Consider the following 24,686-nt stretch of genomic DNA (forward strand, 5'->3'; position numbering starts at 1 on the left):
TCTTGAAAAAACGTTTTCTCTCTTCTGTCTACAAATGTTTTGTCTGTTGGAGGAAGCACCACCCACATAGAGGTTTGCTGCTGCTTGGAGGAAGTGGGCAAATTCAGAACCGCTATAAATAGTTTGGTGGTTTGGGTCTCCAGGGAAACCTCGCAGCCTGAACAGCAACTTGTTTTCCATGCCTCTACTGTACGTGGCTGGTTAAGTGTGCCGTTATGCTGTGGTAAGCAGCCGAACGCAAGTTTCTCTTTCGAAAATGCCTTGAACATGCCCAGTCATTTTTTTCCCTCAACCCTCTAGTTGTAAACCTCAAGACAGCACTTGTGCCACTAATCTACTAAAGCGGGAAAAACAACTCTAACGATTTCTATGAAGTTATTTGTGAAAACTGAGAATGTTTTAATTGGGTTGTCTCACCAACTATGTGGAGTTGATATATTGCATACATGGCAGTAACCTTCTGTGAGATTGAGCTATAGTTCTGGCTGGGCATGCAATGGTACGGTAAGTCTCCTGCATCTGTAAAAGTCTTAACATGCATAATAATCTGATTTTTCAAAAAGAAAGTATTGGCTACTAAGCTAGATGTACTAGTTAAGGGTTTAAGACCGGCATGAAGAATTGTCTTCAAACACCAAGAATATGTTTTTATCTTCTTTTTTCTTCTTGGGTGCTGCTAACTGTTGGCTCTGGCTGCACATTTATGTATAATGATCTGTTTTCGTGTTATCCCCCTTGGCGTGAGATAAGGTGCCTGGCTAAGCATAGAGGGGGGGCCGAGACGGGTAAAAATCCTTGGTGGTTCTGAGCTGATTATCTGGGCTTCCTCTCCCGGTCCAGGCTCTCCACTAGAGCACTCGTGGGTGACCTTGACAAGAATGTGGATTATTATTGTAATAGATACTGTTGTGGTGGTGAGGGCAGGAGGTGGAGTTGATGGGGGCAGGCGGAGGTAGAGGAGGTGGATCTGGTATTCCCCCTCCCCCCTCCTCCAACAGAAAGAGCTTTGTTATGGCGTGTCAGAGGGAGAATGGTTTTCCCCCACTCTCTTTGTGGTGTACTGTGTCATGGCGTCAACCTTTTTTTTTTTCTCTCACCTGGATTTCCTCTGGTCTGTCATCACTGCATGAATGCCAACTTTAGCCTTAGAAGTCTGTAGAAGAGAGAATAGTTTAGCCTGATGGATCATTGTAGCCAGATGAAATTGCCATCCATCTGTCAAAGACAAGCCTCAGCAGAACGGGTCAGGATTATTGTGTGCCAGACAACTGCACTTGATTTTGTCACTCCATGCCTCACTGGCAGTGGCATAGCCTGCAGGCTGAATTTAGGATTTCTGTTGACATGCTTGAGTGTGTGTGTGTGTGTGTGTGTGTGTGTGTTTGTGGTGGTGTGTGTTTGATTGTAGTAAACATTCAAATGGTGTAACCTTAGGATTGTTGGATTGTCTTTAATACCGACATAGTTCTGACTGAAGTGGCTGTTTCGGGTGAATTGAGAGCTATGCATTCTGATCTCATAAGGAAGCTGCCTACAGCAAGTCAATCAAAATATATATTTTTTTTAAAGTGATTTTAGTACTGGTTAGTTATTGGCCCGTGTCGGACAGATATTGACCTTTCTAGTGCTGTCAGAACCAGCTGCTGCGTAGTGCTGTCACTTCTGCTTTCTGCTCTGTATGAGCTGTAGGTCTTGTGGCATTGAGTTTCCCGTTGTCTGTAAGTGAAATAAGGTTATGTTGTGCATAAAATTCAACTACTAACCCTGTGAGGTTTTCAGTAGGAATTGATTTGGTTTGATTACGTTGTCACAGGGATGTTTTGTGGAAGCATGCCTCATGCCTTCTGTCGTGTTGTGGTGGACTGTTCTGTTCACAGGGATGAATTTCTAGTCCTCATCGGTAGGAAGTACCCGTAGGCATTAGCCCAAAAAAGCCAGCTGTGCTAGGCTAGTTGGTGGAGGGTGGGGGATCTAGTAGGATTGCGCTTTGACAAGGAAACAGGGCTAGCTGTGGGTCAGCCAAAGCCTGGAGATCAGTGTGATGTCCCAAAGCTGGACTTGTTGTTGATGGAGGCATTCCCTTAAGTCCATCTTGTTTCCATTTACACGATAACTCATCAAGGACAGTGTGATTGCAAATAGGATAATTTTTTCAGATCAAGTCAGCTTGGGTAATGTTCACTAACAACATGCATATGTAGCATTGTGTTTATTTTTTCAATATATATTTTTTTATTTGATTATTAATCCCAAAATAGCTATGGTAACCAGATTCTTCTGAAATTAAACATCCTCAAAACAAAACAAAAACTACAAAAAGGGGGAACAGAATTGGTTTTCAGGAATGGTCATACTGACACTGTGGGACGATTTCAGAGTTCAGAAAATTAGTTGAATTAGTTTAAGTAGATTTCAAGTCCAACAATGCAATCTAACATTTTGTCTTATCCATGAATTGATTTACAGAAACAGTGGTTGATGCACAGTCATTGAGCTGACTTTTTTTTCCTGAATGATCTCACATATTCTGGGAAGATTCAATATGTGTTCATGCCGCATTATTTGTGCTTTTCCGAATAATGCATTCAGATTCAGATGCATCACTAATAAGTTAAATAATCCATTAATGACCTCACAATGGAGACATTTGCATTGCTGCAGCAGTAAAAGTGACCGCAAGAATAGAATTTAGGAGTAGGACATGCACATGCACACATAAACAATGGCTCTCACATTTAGTTTTAAACTGCATTTGGCTCCATTTGTTGGGACTAAGTGGAAGCAGAATTGAGAGCTGATGAATCATGTTTGCCCTGCAGCTTGAGTATAGTTGCACACAGCTTCATACTTACATGGAACATTAAGGCCCTGCGTAACATGCTTAATCTCACACACAGCATTATTGAGTGGTATGGTATGCATGCAGGTATGTGTCTGGAATGTGTTTAAACATCCAACGTGTCCTAGCATCAATGGCTTGTCAATAGTATTTGTTGTCATTGACGTCTTAACAGCTACTGCTTATTCTATAGCTGAGCTGTAATTGCCTGGAAATATATGATCCTGATGCCTTCTTCCTAGTACTCACATGATCATAAAACAGTGGTCCTGGTGGTAGCTGTCCATGTTGCTAACTGATTTTAAAGTAGGGGAGAATTCAAGATCTTGTAGTCTCAACAGTCTCAGATGAATACTGTTTTGCATCATCAAAGAGACTTTATCAAAATTCTTAGAGACGAGTGAACAGTTTTTGATGTTGAAGATGTATTTTTGTTGCCCAGTGTGGTAGCCTAATCCTCATCATCCATCAAGAGTGCTGAATAATTTAGTCTCATCTGTTGACCATTCTTCATGTTAATCGTGTCGTCTTGTTTATTGCAATTAGCTAACATTTGTTCATCAGTGTGCTATAAAAGGACATGTAAGGAGTTTCTCAAAATTAATTGAGAAAGGCTATCTTGCAGTAGAACAGCTCTGGCACATTCAGCTTTGTTTTTTCTGCAGTACGAGAGAGGCCAAATAAGGATAGGCTAACTATCTTTGAGCTAAATCTAGGTCATATTTAAGAAACTGGGCAATACTAGATATTTGGCCAGTGGATATGTTTGCTTGCTTTCATGTTTGAAATTTTAATGTGGTTGGTGCAATTTCCTTCGTGTTCTAAACCCCACACTGGCTGAACCTGCACTGTTCCTTAACTTTTTTCTATGGATTTGTTTGGATTCCTATTTTTAATAATCATAATGGATAAAGCCACTGTCACTCAGTGAATAGATTTGAGATGTTTTTTTTCTAATCACTTCTTTTCGATCCTTTAATCAACTTCCAAATGGGAAGAACTGTCTGCCTTTTTGAGTTTATCATCAGTAAATTCGAGGTATTAATCACAGTATTCATTCAGTAATTTTGAACAACCAAACCCCCTTGCCACCAGACTGACTATTTCAGTGTTCAGATTTCAGAGATCAGAGTTTAGGCCACTCCCTGATATTTCTTCTATTACTGTGAGTTCGGCACAGTTATTGAAATCACTGCCAAGCACGGTTGTGTAATGAGGCCCACTGTCCATGGTACAGATTGGTTTCCTGCTACTTCACAGAGAAGCCTTGAGGACTTGCCATTTTTACAGAGCATTTTAATGGGTCCACTCGTTCAGATTGTATTTGCCTGCTTGCCTGATTTCTCCAGTGTTAATGGTAAATGTGTACACTCAGGAATGAAGCTCACTAGAGACTCGTATCCCCCCCCCCCTTAGTTTGTCACACAATTTGAGGAAAACACATGTCGTACTTCAAACAATTAGTAACTGTCAGTCATTCTGGACCACACTTTGCCTTAAAGGGAAACCATAATAGTTTAGAGATTTCTGTTTAGCTTTAAAAAACGGCTTGCTGTTATGTTTCTAAAGAGTTCAAAAGGAGCAGATGTTTACAAAACAGAACACAATGTAGGCCTAATCCAACTGTAATCCTAATTCAGATCAGGAGTACCATGTCCTAATCCCCAGTGCTAATAATCAAGGTAAAGTGTTGATTAGAACCTCTGAGTGTTGGTTAGAAGAACCACAGAGACCATCTGTGTGAAGAAAATGCACAAAGACCTGTGAAAAAGTGAAGTCAAATGTCATAAACACAGTGTTTTCTTTCTGTTTGTTTTTTGTCTGCCCACAAGCCATTGATTTCCCCTCTTCTCTTTGCAGATGCAAGGCATGTTAAGTACCACTTTGGCCACTGTTGGGTTTTTTAAGGAATCTAAATGGGAAAGAGGTTGCGTGACACTGTGGAAAACCTCTAAAACATTGTGGTCTGGGCAATATTTAGCAGGCAGACTGCACTCTTGAGAAAAAGGAAATCGGACAGGGAAAGGCTGCGGAATCCATTGCTGGTTTTAAGACGTGGGCTTGAGTTAACTCTGTCAGTTTGTTTGTTTCCCTCTGTGTGGATTTAAGTCTTGTGGAGCATGATGTTTGCAAGCGTTTTATTGTCTCTGGCAGCGCTTGTGTGGGGGAGGGGGGGGGGGGGGACTGATTCAGGGAGGTTGCCTCCAGGCTAAGCTAAAGTGAACATGGAAATATATTCACAGCACAGTTTCTTTTTCTTGCATACAGTGGTCGAGACCCGATATGGTACATGGTATGCTTTTGTAGGTATAATTTTAATCACATTTCATTTACTTGTGCAAGCATTAGAGACATGTTTTGGTAGCCATTGTTTGTGTTATTGAACCATGTGTTGGAAATGGATTTTATTATCACATTCACACTAATTTCCTCATGCTTAGTTGTCATTCACTCAATCACTCAGCGGCAGCAGAATTTGGGCATTTCTATCTATAAGCGCTTTCAGACATACGTGAAAGACCGGAGGTTCTGCGGATGTTAAACGGTGGGGCCGTATATCTGAACGACATAACTGGTCATATGGAAGTCCGAATTTAGCCGGTTGTTCTAGTATTAGTATTTCCTCCGGACATGTACTGTATTTGAACGAAGCGTAGAACATGCGGTTAAAATTCACACCTATTGAGAGGGCGTGTCGGTGACGTTTCTTTTGTGCGTCCATGTGGTTAGATCTGACTTAAATGCCAGTGTTATGATGGAGTGGCATAGTGCTGTCCAGAAAATCTCCGACCTGGAAAGATGCAGACATCACGGAGCTACTGTCCATGAGGGCATACAACATTTTGATAGAACACATGAAGGGAACGGCAAGAGACACGTTGTAGCCTACAACTACATGGCAAGGCCAAACAAATTCAAAAGACTGAATCATCATAAGCAGAAGGCGCTGAAAAGGCAGTAGCCTACAGCGACGCTGTTGACGACGATAACAGGAGTGTTAAATAAATTGTGAGCCAACACGGTCGGTTTTCTGTTCATTGATAGCCTTCTCATGACCTCACGGCTGAGTTCGCTGATATTTGTTGAGCATAAATATGCCTAGAGAAAATGAAAACGAAGAAAACCCAACTTTGTTCCAAGCTCCTTACGTAAATGCAATAGACACATGGGGAGAGGATGCTTTTGGAAAAAATAAACCATGAAAAAACGAACCACTTCACTGTTATGTTAGTATTTTGTTTGTTGCTTAAAAACGTTGTATATGATGGCCTTGAAGTCTTGAGTTACCATAAAGTTTGGGGATGCTCTCTCTCTCCAACGCAAACCAGATTTGGGGTTCCATAGCCAAGTAATTCTGCTACATAACGTTGAAAAGAGATAAATGTGTTTATTCAAAGCACACACATACTGTAGGTCAATTTCAAGTGTGCACTTACATGACTACTTCAAGTATTAGCCTACGCACAATAGATTTTTTTTTCTTTAGCCTACATAATGCATACACTTTGTAAACAAACAGCAGCTGTGACGGGCAGCGGCCGCATATATTCTGCGTCATATCTCGCATCTTGTGAACTCTACAAGCCCCCACCCCTCACTCAACAACCACAAGGAGATTCTGTAATGTGCGTGTATGTCGTTCACACATAGGTCCGTATAAGGTCAGTATAAGGTCCGCAGGTTAGCATCATATCTGAATAGTGCTGGGTAGTATGACCAAAAATGTATATCACGGTATTTTTTACGGTTTCACGGTATATGACGGTATTTTTTTTCCATGCATAATCAGATGTTCACAGCATTTTCTACATGTTGAGAGAGGAATTGCTGCAGTACATTGACTAAGGATGGTCTATTTTACTGTCATGATGTAGAATAACTCCACACTAGTGGTAATGCAGTTTTGCATGGCCCCAGAAAAATATGCTGTTTACAAAGAGCCACTCATGATTCTAATGAAGAATCTAATCAGAATGCAAAGACAAATGCAGTCAAAATACAGAACTTTTACTGTGCAAATTTCACAAACATCTTGTAGCCTATAAAACCAATACAAAAAGTAGTGCAACTTTACTTTTGAAAATTATACAATTTAAAATGAAACCTCTCTGCTAATATGCTTACTCTGTCAAAAAGGCCTATCAGAAACATGCCTTATTGTTATTGTGCGGTTTACATGACGTTAGTGGTAGGCTAACGTTAACTTCATGTGGACGTGGATGTCTTGTTAGCCTGCCATGAGCTTCGGTTCGGTTCGCTAGGCAAAACATTAACAAAAAAGTTTGTTTTGGTGCACTAATGACAGTCAGGGTAATTTCTAACTAGTATTGCTCAGTGCATGTCTATAACATGCTTTACTTGCTACCTGGATAATTTCAGCGAATATTCTTAAAGTGAGATGAATGATAATCTCATTAAAATTCACGGTGTTCGGTGGGTTGCTAACTAACGACATCACCTACTAGCCAACTAGTTACAGCTGTTGAACAATCTCAATAGAATTTTCGTGAAGGTAAATCCCTTTCAATGCAGTATCCCTTAACGTTTTTCCTTAACTAAAGAAACAATTTAAGGTATTCTGTGCAACACCCTTAAAGGAATTATCCGGAGTAAAATGCACTTTAGATCAATTTACGGATGATTGGGAGTACATCAAAATCATGTAATTTGGATGTGTTTTGAAAAAGTTCGATTTTACCGTTTTTAGTCAAAAATCGTTAGCCTGGAAGTGACCAGGGCAAGTAATTTCGCCGCTACAAAACGCTATTTTTATACCTCTTCTACAGTTCCAAACAACATTGCACTTACGTGGTAGTGAGTAGAGGGTCCCTAAAGCCAAACCGAAGTATCCCGAGGTCTTTATGTGGTCGGATAGAGAGTCCAGAATGAATTTCATCAAGCCAGTACCTTTCCGGAAATGTTGCTGCTGCAGCTGGCGTCTTTAGGGGAACGTCCGTAGGAGTCGATTGCCGAGTGTGGAGTAACACACTCTGGAAATTCACAATTTCGTTGCCGTTTTTAAAAAAAAAAAAAAAACATAGTCCAGTCCATACAACTTCATTTCAATTTCGACAGAAATACTGAACTATGTTTTTTTTTTTTTTTTTTTTTTCACTCTCTTCAGATTTACCAGTATAACATTATGCTAATGAAATGCAGTGTTTCCCATGCATTGACTTATTTGTGGCGGCCCACCACAATATCAACATTGACCACCACACAATGATTTTCCAGGTTGACCTAATTTGTGCTTAAATCTGGTTAGCATCATAACCACACTGTGCTAATTGTTAAAAACTGTTGTAATCAAGTTAATTCTGTAAACCAACCACCACAAATTAAATTCAATTCCGTGGGAAACACTGAAATGCCATCCACAAAATGTGTTTTATAAATGAATTTGATTACTTTTGGCATCCATTCAACCAGGAAGTTTACAAATTGGCAAAAAAAAACATTACCCCTCGACACATAAACCCAAAAATGTGAACTGTCACCACACTATGTAGCCAACAGAATGCACTGTATGCCGATATCCTTTGTAAACGGTCTCCTCAATTACAGATCTTTGGCAGTCATCGGGCAATTCCACGCAAAACTGTCACATCCATAACGGCAACACAATGCCATGGTATTTAGTTGGCGTTATGGACATGCTAGTTTTGCGTGGAATTGTCCCATGCGGACTGGATGTTTACCTAACTAAGTCTGCAGGGCTTCAAATTGGCATCCGCCAAGAGTCAATGGCAGGCATATTTTTGTATTGGCGACTGAATTATGGCAGGTACTGTGTCACTTTGGCGTGTGGAAAACGGCTGCTTATGAACTGCGAGAATAGGCTTCTTCAGTCCGTCACGTTAAACTGGCTTGCCATATCAACTTAGGTTCGCATCGGTGTTCTGTTCGCCCAATAGAACTAGCTCAAAACCTGTTGCCGTTGTCATTATATTTTTGCCTCGGTCATTATAGCAAAGATTCTTGATTACTGACCAAGGTAGAGCAACGTAATTCGTTCGCTCCACTTCAACACTGTCTGATTATAGGCTACAAAATTATTGGACCTCCCAACATTGGGAAAGCCCATTCTTTTGAATGGAACTTGCAGCAAAACTTCCAACTTTGCAGCGTTCTGAAAAGCTGTGTAATAGGCTAGTGATGGGCTACATTCAAAAATAGTTATGAAAAGCATTGTTTAGTTTTGGCCGGTAAAAGGTAAAAAATATGTCTACAGTAAAAAAAAATAATCTACCAGCCACTTTGGCTAGTAGGCCAAAAACTGTTAGTCTGTGTACTGTGGCACATTGGGCTGAACAAACACAGAAGGCCTATCTACAGATACCAGTGTTTTGCACTTTGTATCTTTGTAAAATTAGTAAATCCCTACAAACTGTCAGGTCATGCTTCGTTTGCTCTAGCCTATTGCTTTGCTATTGGTAACCATGGGTTATGGCACATAGAGTTTTTAAGCCTCGTTTACACATGAAGCCTGCATAAGTCCCAGTAAAAAAAAACAGGTTAGATAGCTTTTTATGCGTTCACACACACTCCCCAGTAATGATAAAGTAGCGGGTGTCCTTTATTCACACACAAAGGCATTCAATGGTTTCGTGTCTCTGCAGTCTTGTGGGAGTGAACATGCAAGGTCAGGTGTATTATCTTAGCTATGAACTATCCTAGCTGTTACTGACCCTACTGTGAGGTTTAGTCTTTGCTATCTATCTGTAATCTTTGGCAGCTATCTCTTAACCAGTGGCAGTTGCTAGTCTGCTTATGAACTGGCCAAGCAGCAGAGCTGCACGAGCACTCAACCCATTCCATTTTGCTGTGATTTTAAATGCTGTGCTCTAAGCTCTACATTTAAAGATGCATTCAACAGTATGTTTAAAACTAGGTGACGTTAACACAGTTAGCATAACAAAGATCTGCAGCATACTAATTGTAATGTTCGGTAAACAACAGCAAACAATGCAGTATAGACTGAAGCCTGAAGTGTAATGTCTCAAAATCAGCTCACCGTTTGTGGCTTGTGTTTTTTTTTATGTATTTTTTTAGCCTTGTTAATGGCTTAAAAACGCTATACAGTTAAATACTGTATATTGTTTGAGACTTTCTACCGGTAGAAGTAATTTACCTTGAAAAGACAAAATCTAAGTAGGTAAACCAGTCAGATTACCCTGCGTTGTTGAGACAGACGAGAAAATAATCCTGAAGCATGTTTTAGTATGGGACAGAATAAAACACATTCACCCACTTAGGCAAGAGACTAGAATGGTGTTATGGGCTACAGTTGTGTTCATTTATTGTTCAGATTGAAGAAACAGGAAAGACTACCTTTTAGTGTTTTTAAAGCAGTTTGTGTGACACTGCATGGCCTTACTCATAGGCTTCAGAGATTAGTTAGGATCTTATTGCTTCTAATCTGGTGTTGATATACTTTTTGTTTTATGAAGCTTTAGGTCAATTCGGCGGTGCCTTCATGGCGTTCCCAAAAACCGTGAGCAACTGAGGTTGCAAATTGTTAGTCCCACAAAGTGTTCTTGCATTGGGTTGTGACCTGCAGACACATGTGGAGCTAACATACTTCCACTGAGGCAGGAAAAAGAAGTGAGGCATAGTGAAACAGAATCTGGTTATTGTCCCCGCTGTTTCAGCACAGAATGCCGCCGCATAATGTAGCTCGCAGGTTTTCCTCGGTTTGATCTTCATTCTCGTAGGATCGAATTTTATGTGGGCTTGTGTTGCCCTGCTTGGAGAGCTCTGGGGGAGAAATGCACGAGGCAAGTTGGTGCCATATGTGAAATCCATTTCATTTAGTGCTTCCTGGTTGATCCCCACCCCCACAACACACACACACACTCCAGCTCACCCCACCCCACCCCCCACCCCCCCTGCCATCTCATCTGGCTCATTAGCCTCACAATATGTCACGGTGCAGAATGAGTCATAGCTCCGGCAGAGGGATTCAGCATAGAGAAGAAGGGCTGTTTAATGCAGCCTTCCATTTCACAGCCAGTGAGAATATGGATGCTCTTGGGCTTCTTTTATGTTGCTACACTGTGCCCCCCACTGAGCTTTGTCGATATTCTTTGCAGGCAGTTAGCGCTAAGATTTAGTGGGCAAACTAAGCCCTTTTAAAAAAAAGCTATAAGGCTTTTCATTTGAGTGGGACTTGCATTCAGGCTAGTTTGGGGACAGATTCTGTGAGCACAGAAGCAGAGCACAATATAAGAAGGTGTACAAATCACTGTTCTGTTTTTCAGCATGGAGCAGATTTGACATGCAGCCAAAGGTTGGCATTCTGCAGAGATTCAGTTGATTATCCAGCACTAAGCTTGTGTTTTGACCAGACAGGATTCCCAAGAGGATTTTGTCAGTGTGCAGTGCAAGCTTGCAGCCATTTCTAGATGTAGTCGTATGAAATCAGAGTGTTCAGGACATGCCCTGAAAAGAGACAAGTCTAACACTTTGTTGTCAGACGATTCACTCTGCAGCTCATGGATGTCTGAAAATATAGCCTACTATGATGGAAGATCTTCACTGTCTTTGCCTTTTATCTTCCCCAGAGGTTTTCCCTTTGGTGTTTTTTTTCTTTTACCAAAGCAAACTGGCTAATGTTTATATTCATTTGAATGATAAACTGCCAACAGTACAATTCTATTTAGTCTCTAAGCTAACTGTGTTGTGGCGGTTATACATGCATTGATTCAAAGGAGTAAAATATGAATCATTTATTGTTTTGAAAGGGAAGAAAATGTAGAATTTAAGTTGAAAAATTGAGCTGTTAAATTTCAAATGTGAAGCCAGCTGCACAAATGAATCTTAAACGCTGGGTTACTAGCCAGCTTTTCTTTTTTTTTTTTCAGCTATCGTTTGTTGATCCAACCAAAAAAGTGTGTGCGGTTGTTTACACAGAGAGACATCTCCACAGTGCTTCCCCTAAATACTCTTATCTCTCACTTGATTTGCATTGCTGATCATATCCGCATGCCACATTGTCATGAGAGATATAAATACTTCAAGGGTTTCATGGGGTAATACACTTGTAATTCATGAGTCATCCACACACTCTGTGATTAAATTGTCAGGCTCTTTCACCACAAGTAATTATTCATGCAGTCCAACTGCTGATAGCATAATAAAGCTGTTATTGAAATCAAATGCTTGAGGGACTTTAACCTTTAAAGATCTTTATTTTAATTGGGCAAATAAACACGTGTCTCAAACTTTCCAAAAAGGCTTGAAATATCAGATGTTCTTTCTTCCCATTATACATTATGTTGTCCCACACATATACAGACACACAGACAGACACACACACACACACGCTCATTCCTCTGCTGGGGTTGTCCCTTATCAGCTTACTTCACTGAGCGTGCAGCACTTTTCTGCCTAGTTTAATTAGCTCTTTCATTTTGTGCCTCTCCAGCTTATGAATTCATGCATTTTAAGTTGGCTGCAACAAATAATGAGTGCCGAGCTTGTTGTCTACATGCTGTGTAGTTTAAATAAGAGAGGGGGAGAGAAGCTGTTTGTGTGTGAAGTATCTTTCTACACACACACACACACACACACACAGTGCAGGTGGATTCAATTACAGAGGCCACGCAGTCTGTTCCACCACTCTCCTTCACCACAGCCAACCCCTTAATTGAGTGAATTAGTGAGTGATCACACCATGACATGATGTGGTGTCAGAGATCGTACTGTGTGGCGAGTAAGGAGCACCATACACCTCTTCTCCTCTTAGCCCCAGACCTCAAAGGCATTCCTCCACGCTCTTTTTATCAGATCCGACAGGGCCAGGGAGGAGAAAGGCTCTGACCTCACTCAACAGAGGCTTCAACGGCAATCCTCTGTTCTCCCCCTGACCGAGGGCTGCCTTCCCAGAGTAGTGACACTCCCCGGTTGTCACTCAAGCGGTTCTGTGCTGCTCTCGCTTTCCTCTCTTGCCCGGCTGTTTCTCCCCCTCAAGCGCTATCTCCAGGATCTCTGTTTATGTGCAGTATTTTGTGTGAAGGTGACCTGTATTTACCCTCTCTCTCTCTCTCTCTCTCTCTCTCTCTCTCTCTCTCTCTCTCTCTCTCTCTCTCTCTCTCTCTCTCTCTCTCTCTCTCTCTCTCTCTCTCTCTCTCTCTCTCTCCTTCACGTTCACAGATGGAGTCTCCTGTCTCCACGCCAGCCCCGCCCCCACTCCACCTCTTGGCACCGGTGGGGACGGCCACTGACATCGCCTCGCCCTGCGAGCAGATCATGGTGCGCACGCGCTCCGTGGCGGTCAACACGGCTGAGGTGGCGCTGGCCACCGAGCCCGAGTGCCTGGGCCCCTGCGAGCCGGGCACCAGTGTCAACCTGGAGGGCATCGTCTGGCAAGAGACCGAGGATGGTGAGTTGCTGTTTCGATGTGTTATATGCCGTTGTTTATGCCCGGTTTACCCGTTTGGTTGTTACTTTTATTGATGATGATTAGCTCTATTATGGTTATATCCTGTGGCCTTTCAGTTGCCTCCAACCCCATTTTTCCATTGGTGGTTCACATTCTCAGTGGGCTATTAAAGGCACTTGTCAGAAAGATTATGGAGGAAACCAGAAACAAGAACCAAGCTTTATTCACCATAACGGCACAACACAGCGCTTTGGCCTTTTAGTCCCAGCCAAAACCGTTTTTTTTTTTTTTTTTTTTTTTTTTTTTTCTTCTTGTGATGTTTGACTTAGTAATTCTGAATGGGTTATTTTAGTAATGCCACTGGTAGACTGCCCAGTTGAAAAAGGCAATATAAAAATGCCTAAAGATAATTACAAGAAACAATCAGCTATGATTAAGCTCTACCAAGTGACTGTGCCAAGAAACACAACAGTCTGTTCTCACTTGTTGGCAGCCAGGAAAGTCCAGCAGCTTATCTGCGGTGTCCTGGTTTGTCTTTAAAAAGGCAGTGGAGAAAGAAGGGGAGGGGGGGGGGGGCAGCTTCATCAGCATTCCAAACACTCTGCCTGTCTGAATGTTCTCCTCTCCCTCTCCTGCTGTGGGCACAGCATGTCTGACTCACCCAGTCCTCGTCAGTGATGCCGTGTGTGTGTGTGTGTGTGTGTGTGTGTGTGTGTGTGTGTGTGTGTGTGTGTGCGCGCATGCAGCCAGCTGCACTTACTCTGTTTCTGTACTGGGAAGAGCCACCACGGTTGAGAGCGATAGAGAGAACAAGGCTCTGTGTGTGCAGGGGTCTATGGCCCTCCAGCTACTAGTGCAAGACCTGGTTCATTCTCACAAAATGGAAGAGAGAGTGGAGGAGCAGGCCTGTGTCAGCTTACCTCTCGGTTTCACTCTGATATTTAATCTATCCTGCACAATTTCCTTCCTTTTTTTTTCAGCTAGCGTAGCCCTAGCAAGGTTTTTTATTGTCTGTGGGTTTCAAAGAAAAACAAGTTCTTTCACCTCAGCTGTGAATTGTAATGGAGGGTTGTGCGTTGTATGAAAGTGATGTGGTATTATGTAGGTCAGGGTTAGACTAATGTAGAACTTAATTGCTGTTAGGGAGGTGTTTTGTGTAGCACTGTTTTGTAATGCTATTCAGTGATGCACTCCAATATAAATAAACAGATAGCTCTGTATTCTATGGAGGTTATGTTTGGTCTGATCATACTCGTAAATCAATGTGTCGTGAGGGTGTAACTGCTCAGAGTCAAAGTTGGAAACGGTTCTCGTGTCTGTGGTTAAGATCAAGTCATTTTGGGAACTGTGGAATTTGGACAGTGATCAACTTTGACATTGCAGCACACACAACCCTTAGATAAAATGCGAGCAGCACAACAGAAATAATTAAAACTGAAATGAAAACACAGAAGACCCAAAATGGAATCGACATTCTTGTTTTTATCTAGCGACTTCATCTGTACCAAAAAAAGTACAGGTGAAAAGGAATCACAGTAGGCTTTTCATGTTCATGTTGCGTTTCATTAGATTAGAAAAATCAAGCTATGAATATAAAGTATAGTGTGGTGATGATAAGAGCAACAGTTTACCTGCATAGCCACCACTGTGTGTGTCTTAAGTAGCTCTGCAATAGCATTTTGTTGTATGAAGGCAGATGTCTATCACAAGGTTGGCTACATTTCCATGGCTACATCATATATCCATAAATCATCATGCGATGTAGTCCTTGCATGATTATATATGATGTATAGCTATGCAGGGAAATGAGGCCTAGAATAGCTATGATGTCTTTTATGTGTAGCCATGTTGAGTTCCTAACACAATGCCTTTGCTCTATAGGAGCTGCGCTTGCTAAAGGTTTCTGTTGCTTTGGTGAGCACAGGATCCACCAGTGTGCTGCTCATTTGAAGTCTGTGTTTCTCAACCCGAACAGAAGACATATTGGTATCTTAGTGGTACACTCATGTGGGTGGAAACCAGAGCACAGACGGGTCCTTTGGCAGAGAATGCATCTCTCAGATAAAAGTCGCTTTGAGATGTTTTTCTCCTTCTTTCCGTAGTGTGTCAACCTGTCTGAGAAGCAAGGCTATCAGCCAGGAGATCCACATTTTCTTGCAGCAGGGTTGCATATATTCTAAGAGTCTCATCTTGCAACATACCAATGTGGTTCACGTTGTTGTTTGAGGTTTGCTAAGGTTTCTCCATCAGGCTGTGACACACTTTATTGGCTTCTGGTAATGTTTTGTGTTTTTTTTTTTTTTTTTTTTTATCCTTCATGCATTGGTCTGTGTTGCCATTTGACTTGCTTTTGAGATTGCCTGAATGTGGCTAAAGAATCCCCCTGCTCTAAAAATGTGATCTAATAAATGAATCAAGGCCCTTTATTATCGTGAGAGAGCAGCCTTTGTTGTCATGTTGTGTTCTCATTTCAATGGATCTTATTCCTCGTTATTAGCACATCGTTGCTATGTAACCACAGTCTCTTGGCTAGGGTTTAATTTGGAGCTCTTGTTTCAAGCCCCATTCCAGGCCTGCTGTGAAGGCAGCGCTTGTCTTGTCTTTCCCCTGGAGTGCCTTAAAAAGACAGCACTTGAGCTGCCTGGCAATTTAGAAGCAAATTAGATCTTTCCAATGCCTGACTGGTAAAAGAAAAATATCCTCATTTTTCCAGGGTATAGTAAAATTCACTCAATATCCTTTTGAATTATGTGTTTTCTAATGTGCAGTCCACGGGGGCCCATGGTAAAACGCTTTGAAGTAATACTGTTAGGCTATAATTTTGTCTCATCATGGGTTATCCTGGAGAATGCCACTAAAAATGCTATCCTAATAGTCACCCATGATGACACACCTCCAGTTTCCTTTATCTGTCCAAAGATACAATTAGTCTCTTCTACTTTTTTATGATTTTTGGATTAAAGGTTTGTGCGGATTCTCTAAGCAGCACCACAGCCAAAGTGTCAATCATCAGCTGACACTGAGAACCTTGCTGGAAAGAAAATAATTTTTCCGCTGGTTTCTTGCGCTGTGCTTCGTGGAAAATAAGTGGAGAGAAGAGAGACAGACAGATCTGCCACAATCATAGAGAGGTCAGAGTTGGACGGCTAAACACGTGCAAAACAAATCAAAATCGGAAGGCAGAGTGAGTGCGATCATTTTAGAAGCATGCTCTTCGACGCAAGTCTCTCCATCGGAATACCGCAGTGAGCCGAGGGTCGCAGCGGTGTGGTATCGGCCGTCTCAAAGCTTCCATGCTGATACCTAGCAAATGTCAGCTGTTAAATGCGGGGGAAGTTTATTGCTCTGGAAATGCAGCCTTGAGCGCCTTTGCACAGAGGCTGCTGTGGCTGAATGCCAGGGAAATTGAGCAGCATCCAGCCAGCCAACAAGTCAGGCAGCCAGTCGCCCTGATGTCAACCCTCTCACTGTAGGCTGTAGCCCTCCAGATGTCTCCAACAAAATTGAGCAAAGTCAAAAGATCAATGATGGATAGCCTACTATTTCTAATGTACACTGTGTCCGTTGTTTAGATAAATCAAAATGGATAGGGGTGTGAGTCATTTCTAGCCTGCGTGTGTGTCGCACCGGGCTGTCCCCTTGAGACCAGACAGCAGCGTGCACTCTCGTATTTATAGATGACCCATAAAATGTCCTCAAACAATCAGACAGATTCCTGCTCTGATTCAGACAGACTTTCAGTATACCCTGGAGGGGAGCCTGCATCGGGAGGATTGTCAGTGAAATGTCTGTCGGTGTTAAATCTGACAAAATTGTCAGATCTGTTCAGCAACCTCTATGTGTAGTGCAGCCACTTTTGTCACACTTTTTGTTTTAGACAGTGCACTACAACCAAGGAGGCCAGAAGCCCAACTTAATTGAGTATGTTCACAGTTTTACCTATTGCTTTATTTGGGCTCTTGTGTTGTCTTTGCCGTTTGTGTTGGCCAATTTCTTTATAGCCTTTTAAGATTAGATTGAATCTGGTGAAAAGAATGCCGCTGAATAACTGCCTAGAATTGGTGCCATTGTCCTTATGGTCTGGAAATATAGAGACACTAAATCGGATGGAGTAGGCCTACTTATTAGCAAGTTGTACTGCGAAGTTTATTTGAAGTGATCTGTCTGACCCAAATTGAACGGGGGGTGCACCGTGCTCCACTGAAATGCTCCTCCTTTGATTTCCCCTTTTAAACCTAGAGGAATGACTCTCCCAAATGAGCTGTTACAGGACAGCCAACGCATTACTGTTGGTCACTGGCCACTCACCTTTGTGGGTTTGCTTTTGGAATTTGTAGGCCCTTAGTGGGTCATGTAAGCATAAATTTGCTGGTTTTGGCAGTGTCTCTTTAGCTCCGTCTGGAAGGAAGCAAAAAAAAGATATGGGAAAAGGAGACAGTGCAAATTCCTGGACCCTTAATCATTCAAAGGCTGATGTAAATATTTTAACAGAATTCTCTGGACTGCTCAGAGGGGTGATTTCAGGGAGCTGGGAGACTGCGGCCGATTGAATTGTATGGATCAGCAGGGCTTTAGGGTCACGGGTGAGCGTGTGGAGGAGGAGCGAGCCTGGCCAGGGCTCTTCACGTAATGATAAGCTTCCCTAAGCTAATGTGAGACAACACTCAAATGGCCTTTTAGAGCTTATGGTGTTTCCAACCAGCCGCATTTGAGAAAACATGGCAGGAGAATCCCTTATTTTGTCGGTCAGCTGTCATTGCAGTCGTGCTAAGGTGTTGCCCATCAAAGTGGCCTGTACAGTTGACTAAATCTTAATTAAATCCTTCAACTCGCATTGAAATATGGTCCAGACATCTGCTGAAGGAGCGTGCTCTGCTCTGCTCTGCTCTGCTCTGCTCTGCTGACTGAAACAGAATGGGGGGAGGGTGCTCTGCTCTGCTCTGCTCTGCTCTGCTCTGCTGACTGAAACAGAATGGGGGGAGGGTGGAGAGAGTGGAGGTTGGAAAAAGGTCTCTTGTAACAATAAGGGGAGCCTGCCAAAAGGTTTGCCCCTCCCTCTCCTGCCTCCCCTGCAAAATCCTATAGCACTATATAAGCGGAGTCTCAGCAGTGGATGTCACTTTCTCTAGCCTAGCCTGTATTGATTGGGGGTGCGAATACAGCGATGCTCATCTAAAGGACACACCTTTACTGAACCCACTAGGTGTTGAACAAGAGCCTTATTGAACATCAGGCAAAAAAATCCCTTTTTCCAACGCTTCAGCTGTTTCCACACTGCTGGAATACCACTTTCTTTTTCTCCCTCTTCTCTTCCCCTGCCTCAACACACTCTCTCTCTCTCTCTCTCTTCCTCTTCTCATTCTTGCTCTCTTCGCACACTGCTGCAAAGTCGGGTGGAGGACACCATCAAATCATTTTACATATAAATGATTCACTGTGCCGTGTAGAGCTCTCAGCCGCCAAAGTCATGAACTGCGCTGTGGAAATAGAAAAGGCAGCCGTGAGAGTGCTGCCCTTGGAAACCTCTGTTTGATCTATTATAATGGAGAGTCGAGAGTCTGCCTGAAGCCTGTGGGGGTGAGCGAAGGGGGAGAGAAAGAAAGAAAGCTCTGAGATGGGTTACATGCTTGGGAGAACGAACCGCAGTGCCATGAAGGCAGTGTGAAATAAAAGCTTATCTGTCCTGACACTTTGTATTTACTGGCTTGCGCTTTTGTCCCGTTTCAGGCATGCTGGTGGTGAATGTGACCTGGAGGAACAAGACATATGTCGGGACGCTGTTGGATTGTACCCGACATGACTGGGCACCACCAAGGTAAACGAACAAGATTGGCCAGTCAAACTCTGTATTGAAAAATGTCCAGTGTGTTATATCTCCCCCTTTACACCAATCATGGTAAACATGCTGGAAAGGTTTTCATATTAGCAAGTCCTTTGTGCAATCATGAGTGACACCCCCTTTGTTTCCAAGAGGAGCACAGTGTAAGAGCCAAGAGCCTCATTACAATCAGTACTTGCAATTACATGTCCTCATAGTCACTATGCCAGTTAACAAGCTCGATTGGAGGGCTCTTTGAACTTCACATATTAATATTCTACTCTATTGTTGGTGAGTTACTGTGTTTGCCTTTATGGTTTCTCTCACTGACGATGCTGTTAGTTGCTCTAAAAAAAAATACATTTCTGTGAAATGTTTTAGCATAGTTGTTAGTAGCCTTTCAGATTTTAAATTGTGTTGTAGATTTGAATGAGGTTGTGGCTATTGCTTATTAGATTATTTCCTCTCACTATTAGACCTATTGGTACAGTGCATTCATATTTGTAATTCATATGTGTATTCATATACAACAGACATCATTATATTTTTGTCTATGTGGGTTGTTCGACAAGTTATGTTCATTCTCATACCACTTATAGCACAAAATGGTGGCCAGCTACCATTGACCAGCCATTCGTTAATTTGTGCATTTACCATGTTCCAACCACTATTGTCTGGATTATATATAATTTAGTCAACATGTTTGTCATGCATTCTTTGAAAAATCGCAAATGGATTATGTTGTATCTGATTTGTATAATAGTATGTTACTGCTCATGTTATAGCATTTGTTCCCCTCTCTTTATAACATCAGTGTATAAAAAGACCTCCATTCTAAGTCATGTCTGGATAGTGCAGAAAGGTAAAACGAATATGTAAGATGAATAAGTTCGGAGAAGGGATTTTGGAATGAGTTTTCTGCTTAAGGCATACTTACATTACACAGCTGCCATCTCTTCCAAAGTTGACGTTTTCTCAGAGCTTTGCTGATATGTCAGGTGCGGACTCTATAGGTCAAAGTTGACGTTTTCTCAGAGCTTTGCTGATATGTCAGGTGCGGACTCTATAGGTCAAAGTTGACGTTTTCTCAGAGCTTTGCTGATATGTCAGGTGCGTTTTCTCAGAGCTTTGCTGATATGTCAGGTGCGTTTTCTCAGAGCTTTGCTGATATGTCAGGTGCGTTTTCTCAGAGCTTTGCTGATATGTCAGGTGCGGACTCTATAGGTCTTAGTAATTTGTTCTCTCTGCTACCTCTTGCCTTGATTGAAATTATTTTTATGAGAGTGCCAGTTTTATTGCGTGTATCAGCAACAATTTCATCTTTGCACTTGCTTCTCACCAGAGATTTGTGAAAGCGAAACACCCCTTGCCTCTAATGTGTCATGACAGACTTGCATAGTGCATTTTAGACATTTGGGATCTCTAAAAAACAAATGGCTACAATATGAGAACGGGGATGTCTTTGGAATGACATATACCACGGATAGGAGCCAATGCACATAAATCATCTAGAAGAAGACGTACTGAAGTGCAGCTTTGCATTTAAGTTGGTATAAATAGAGTTGTGGACATAGAGATGTGTTCCTGCCAGATTTTTGATTACCAGCCCTGGAGAGACCCGTGGGGGCAGATGGACCAACACGTTAGCGCCCATTATAGATGCAGTTCCGCTGCAATCTGTGCCTAAAAAGGTGGCATGGTTTGTGTGATCAAGCTGCACAGGGACAACACCACATTGTGGCGGCTGCAGGAGTGCAGAATGACAAGTTGGGAGACCAGGAGTGACATTTTGAAAATAGGGCTAATTTGTTGTCCTGATGCTCCAGATGTGTTTTCCATCAACATTACTGTTACTGTTACGGTTATAGTTATTGCCAGTGACAGTCTTACTAAATATAATTGCTGTAGTACACACTAATACGTTTTATTTTTGGAAATGTTAGGCATCGTTAACGCAAATACCTGTTTCAAAGCTTGCTATTTGTGTTTTGTCAGGTTTTGTGAGTCTCCAACTAGTGACTTGGAGATGAGAAATGGAAGAGGTCGTGGTAAGAGGATGAGGCCCAACACCAATACGCCGGTCAATGAGAACAGCAACTCCTCGGACAACAAGGGCAGCAACAACAGCAAGACCCGCGCAGGCTCCAATAGCAAAGGTCGCCGTGGCAGCCAGAACTCTTCAGAGCGCCGCACCCCGCCCAACAGCAACACCGAGGACGTGAAGGCAAGCCCCTCCTCGGCAGGCAAACGTAAGAGTAAGCCGGCCTCTGACATGGAGCCGAACTCGAGTTCCGAGGACACAAAGGGGAACAAACGCATGCGCACAAACTCCAGTAGTGGAGGGGGGCCTCTCACTATGCCCATCCCCAACATCAAGACGGAGTCCCTCCCCCCACCACTAGACCGCAACTGTCCTTCTCCAGTGCTCATTGACTGCCCTCACCCCAACTGCAACAAGAAGTACAAGCACATTAATGGCTTGAAGTATCATCAGGCTCGTGCTCACAATGATGATGACATCAAACTGGACATGGATGGGGACAGTGAGTATGGAGAAGACTCAACTCTGCATCCTGAATCAGGGGGTTGCAATGGAGCCTCCATCTCACAGAAAGGCTCTCTCTCTCCAGCGCGATCTGTGACGCCCAAAGGGAGAGGATTTGATGCTCATAGCCCGTCTCCTTCCCCGGGCAAGTTTGGCTCTAAGCAGCCAAGCAAAAAGAGGAATGGGGATGTGGACCCAGAGGCTTGTGGCACACCCATGGACGGTTGTGAAGATGGCCCCTGTCTGACTGACGAGGCTAGCAACGATGGGGTGGAGGACAAGAAAAGCCTAGACAAGGACAAGTCTAAAAAGTCTAGCAGTAGTGCCAAGTCTGACAAGCTACAGCAGAAGAACATTAAGTCTTCTCGGCCCATGCCTCAAACCATACCACCTCAGCAGCTGTACTCCCTGCAAGCCTCACCTTTCCCAGGTGGAAGCCCGAGCAACCCTGGTCAAGGAATGAGCTCAACGATGCAGGGTATCCCCAAGAGTCCTCAGCTGAAGGCTATACAGCCCAAGCCCTCTACCATGGGGGACCCCTCTTCTATGAGCCCTGCTATGAGTGGCTCCAAGGATAAAAAGAAGAAGGACAAGAAAAAGAAGGATCCTGGGAAGGAGGCAGACAGTCCCAAGCCGTCTGGTAAAGGAGGAAGGCCTGATGGGGGAAAGAGTCCGTACTCTGAATCTTCAGACCCTGGAGGCAAGAGCGACAGCCTCCTGAATGGCTCAGACCCACACCAGAGTCGCCTGGCCAGCATCAAGGCTGAGGCAGATAAGATCTACAGCTTCTCAGACAATGCCCCCAGTCCATCCATTGGGGTGGCCAGTCGGATTGACCCTGGTGGGGTAGGGCAGCCACTCAATCCCTTGCATGTGGTCACTCAGAATGGGGCTGACAATTCTTCAGTGAAGACTAACAGCCCAGCTTACTCTGACATCTCAGATGCTGGAGAGGATGGGGAAGGCAAGGTTGAGGGAATGAAAAGCAAGACTGAAGACCAAACTGTGAGGGAGGGAGCCAAGAAGGCCCTTTTTGCTGGCCAGCCTCCTAACAAGGAGTCTCCATACTATGCCAGCTATGATAACTACTATTCCCCCAATTACACCAATCCCAGCCCAGGTGCTGCCAACATGGGTGGCCCAATGGTAGAAGGCCCAAATGTGAAGATTAAGAAAGAAGAGGACTCTGAGCACCAGAGCGAGGAGAAGGGGAAACACGACCTGCATGATGAGCGCAAAGCTGAGCTCGGCGCCCCAGGCCAGCAGCAGTCGCAGCACCCTCAACAGCAGCAGCCCTCGGTCATTCAGCAACGCTCCAACATGTACATGCAGCCGCTCTACTACAACCAGTACTACATGCCGCCCTATGGATATCCAGATCAGGTTTACCATAGCCACCTGATGAACACCAACGCGGCCTACCGACAACAGTACGAGGAGCGACAAAGGCAGGTGGCTGAGCAGCACCGGGCTGCAGAGAAGAAGTCGTCGGAGACGCCCTCGAAGGAGAGAGAAGGTCCACTGGTGAAAGAGGAGTGGAAGCAGAAGGCTTCGGGGCCCCCTGCTCTTTCAAAAGCTCCGAGCCTGTCTGATTTGGGTAAATCCCAACCCATGGGCGGCAAGTCGAAAGATTCCGCTTCCTCTATGGAGGGCAACAAGTCTGTCATCATCCCCAAGGGTGAGGAGTCTAAAATGGCCTCACAGCAAGCTGAGGGCCTCAAGATGAAGCTCAATGAGGGAGGGCACCATGGCAAAGAGGAACCCAAGACGAGCATGGAGTCGGGCAGGCAGCCAGGCATGGAGCAGGCCATGTGGTACAGACAGGTAATGAGAAACCTTTTAAATGTTTAAATGCTTTTGTGTATCTGCATGCATGAATCACAAACAATGTATTTGTTCTGCCTTGTGTCTTCCCTTTCCCCCAGGATGCTTATGGCTACCCCAACAAGTTCCCCGATGCGCAGAAGCAGCAGCAGCAGATGGAGGAGGAACGTGAACGAGATCGCAAGGGCAAGGACGATAGGCCCAGGCCTAAGGAAATGTCGAGCAAAGAAGAAAGCAAAGACTGCTCTGACTCCCGAACATCAGTGGGCTCATCTGAGGATCACAGAGGGCCTCAGAAAGACCCTCGACCGAACACACACATGCAGTTCCCCACGACCTTGGCTCAACACCAGCCATATGTGCCCTACATGCATACAGGCTACCCCTACAGTCAGGGTTACGACCCCAATCACCCTGGATACAGAGGCATGTCTTCGGTCATGATGCAAAACTACCCAGGTAAAAAATGGCTGAAAACATGTCAGAGTGCTGTGTTGTGCCTAGCTATAGTATGCCCTCACTGATCTAATGTCATGTGACAGACCTCATAATCACAGTCAATTTCAATCATTTCCGCAGGCTCCTATCTGTCAGCGGGGTATTCCTTCTCCCCATATGGCGGGAAGGTGGGTAGCGGCGAGGAAGGTGAGAAATCCCGCGCCAGTCCGACCGTGAGCAGCAAGGTGGCGTCGGAGTCCAAAGCCCTGGACATTCTCCACCAACACGCAAGCCAATACAAGAGCAAGTCTCCCACTGTCGGAGACAAGCCGCAGTCACACGAACGAGAGCGCGGAGCAAGCGAGCGAGATAGAGAGCGGGACCGTGACCGCGACCGGGAGAGGGAACGAGACCGGGAGAGAGAGAGGGACATGGACCGGCCGCGCTCTTCCCCTTCACAGCGCGTCATGCCCTCTCATCACCACCTCGGATACCCCTTGCTCTCTGGGCAGTACGACATCCCCTACGCCACAGGTCAGTGAAACTGATGTCATGGTTGCTTCACAGAGTAACTGAAAGCTAAGCTAAATAGAGAAGCAGTGAACCTGCACCAGGCAAGCAGAATGCCCCAGCCGTGCGCTACAGAAGCACTGACATACTTTATGCCCCCACAGGTCTGTCGTCATCTGCCATCGTTGCCAGCCAGCAAACCTCAGCTCCCTCACTGTATCCGCCTGCACGGAGGTGAGAATGGTAAGGCAAGCACAAAAACACAGAGATTATGAGAACAATGACTTTGGATAAGGACATGTTTTTGCTCTAACGGAAATCTAAGGCT

The 24,686-nt window shown here is 43.9% G+C and overlaps 1 protein-coding gene across 2 annotated transcripts in view; it reads left to right on the forward strand.

Annotated features, from left to right (window-relative positions):
- The window catches only part of LOC121681633 (zinc finger protein 609-like), a 78,502-nt gene that overhangs the window by 49,422 nt on the left and 4,394 nt on the right, over window positions 1-24,686 (forward strand). For both annotated transcript variants that reach the window (XM_042061475.1, XM_042061476.1), the window contains exons 3-8: window positions 12,995-13,223; window positions 18,951-19,038; window positions 21,037-23,410; window positions 23,512-23,869; window positions 23,990-24,382; window positions 24,523-24,601. In XM_042061475.1, the coding sequence (XP_041917409.1) occupies window positions 12,995-13,223; window positions 18,951-19,038; window positions 21,037-23,410; window positions 23,512-23,869; window positions 23,990-24,382; window positions 24,523-24,596 (3,516 nt within the window). In that variant the 3' untranslated portion in view covers window positions 24,597-24,601. The remainder of the gene's footprint in view (window positions 1-12,994; window positions 13,224-18,950; window positions 19,039-21,036; window positions 23,411-23,511; window positions 23,870-23,989; window positions 24,383-24,522; window positions 24,602-24,686) is intronic.

Source organism: Alosa sapidissima, chromosome 14 (genome assembly GCF_018492685.1).
Source record: "Alosa sapidissima isolate fAloSap1 chromosome 14, fAloSap1.pri, whole genome shotgun sequence".
Classification (NCBI taxonomy): Eukaryota; Metazoa; Chordata; class Actinopteri; order Clupeiformes; family Clupeidae; genus Alosa; species Alosa sapidissima.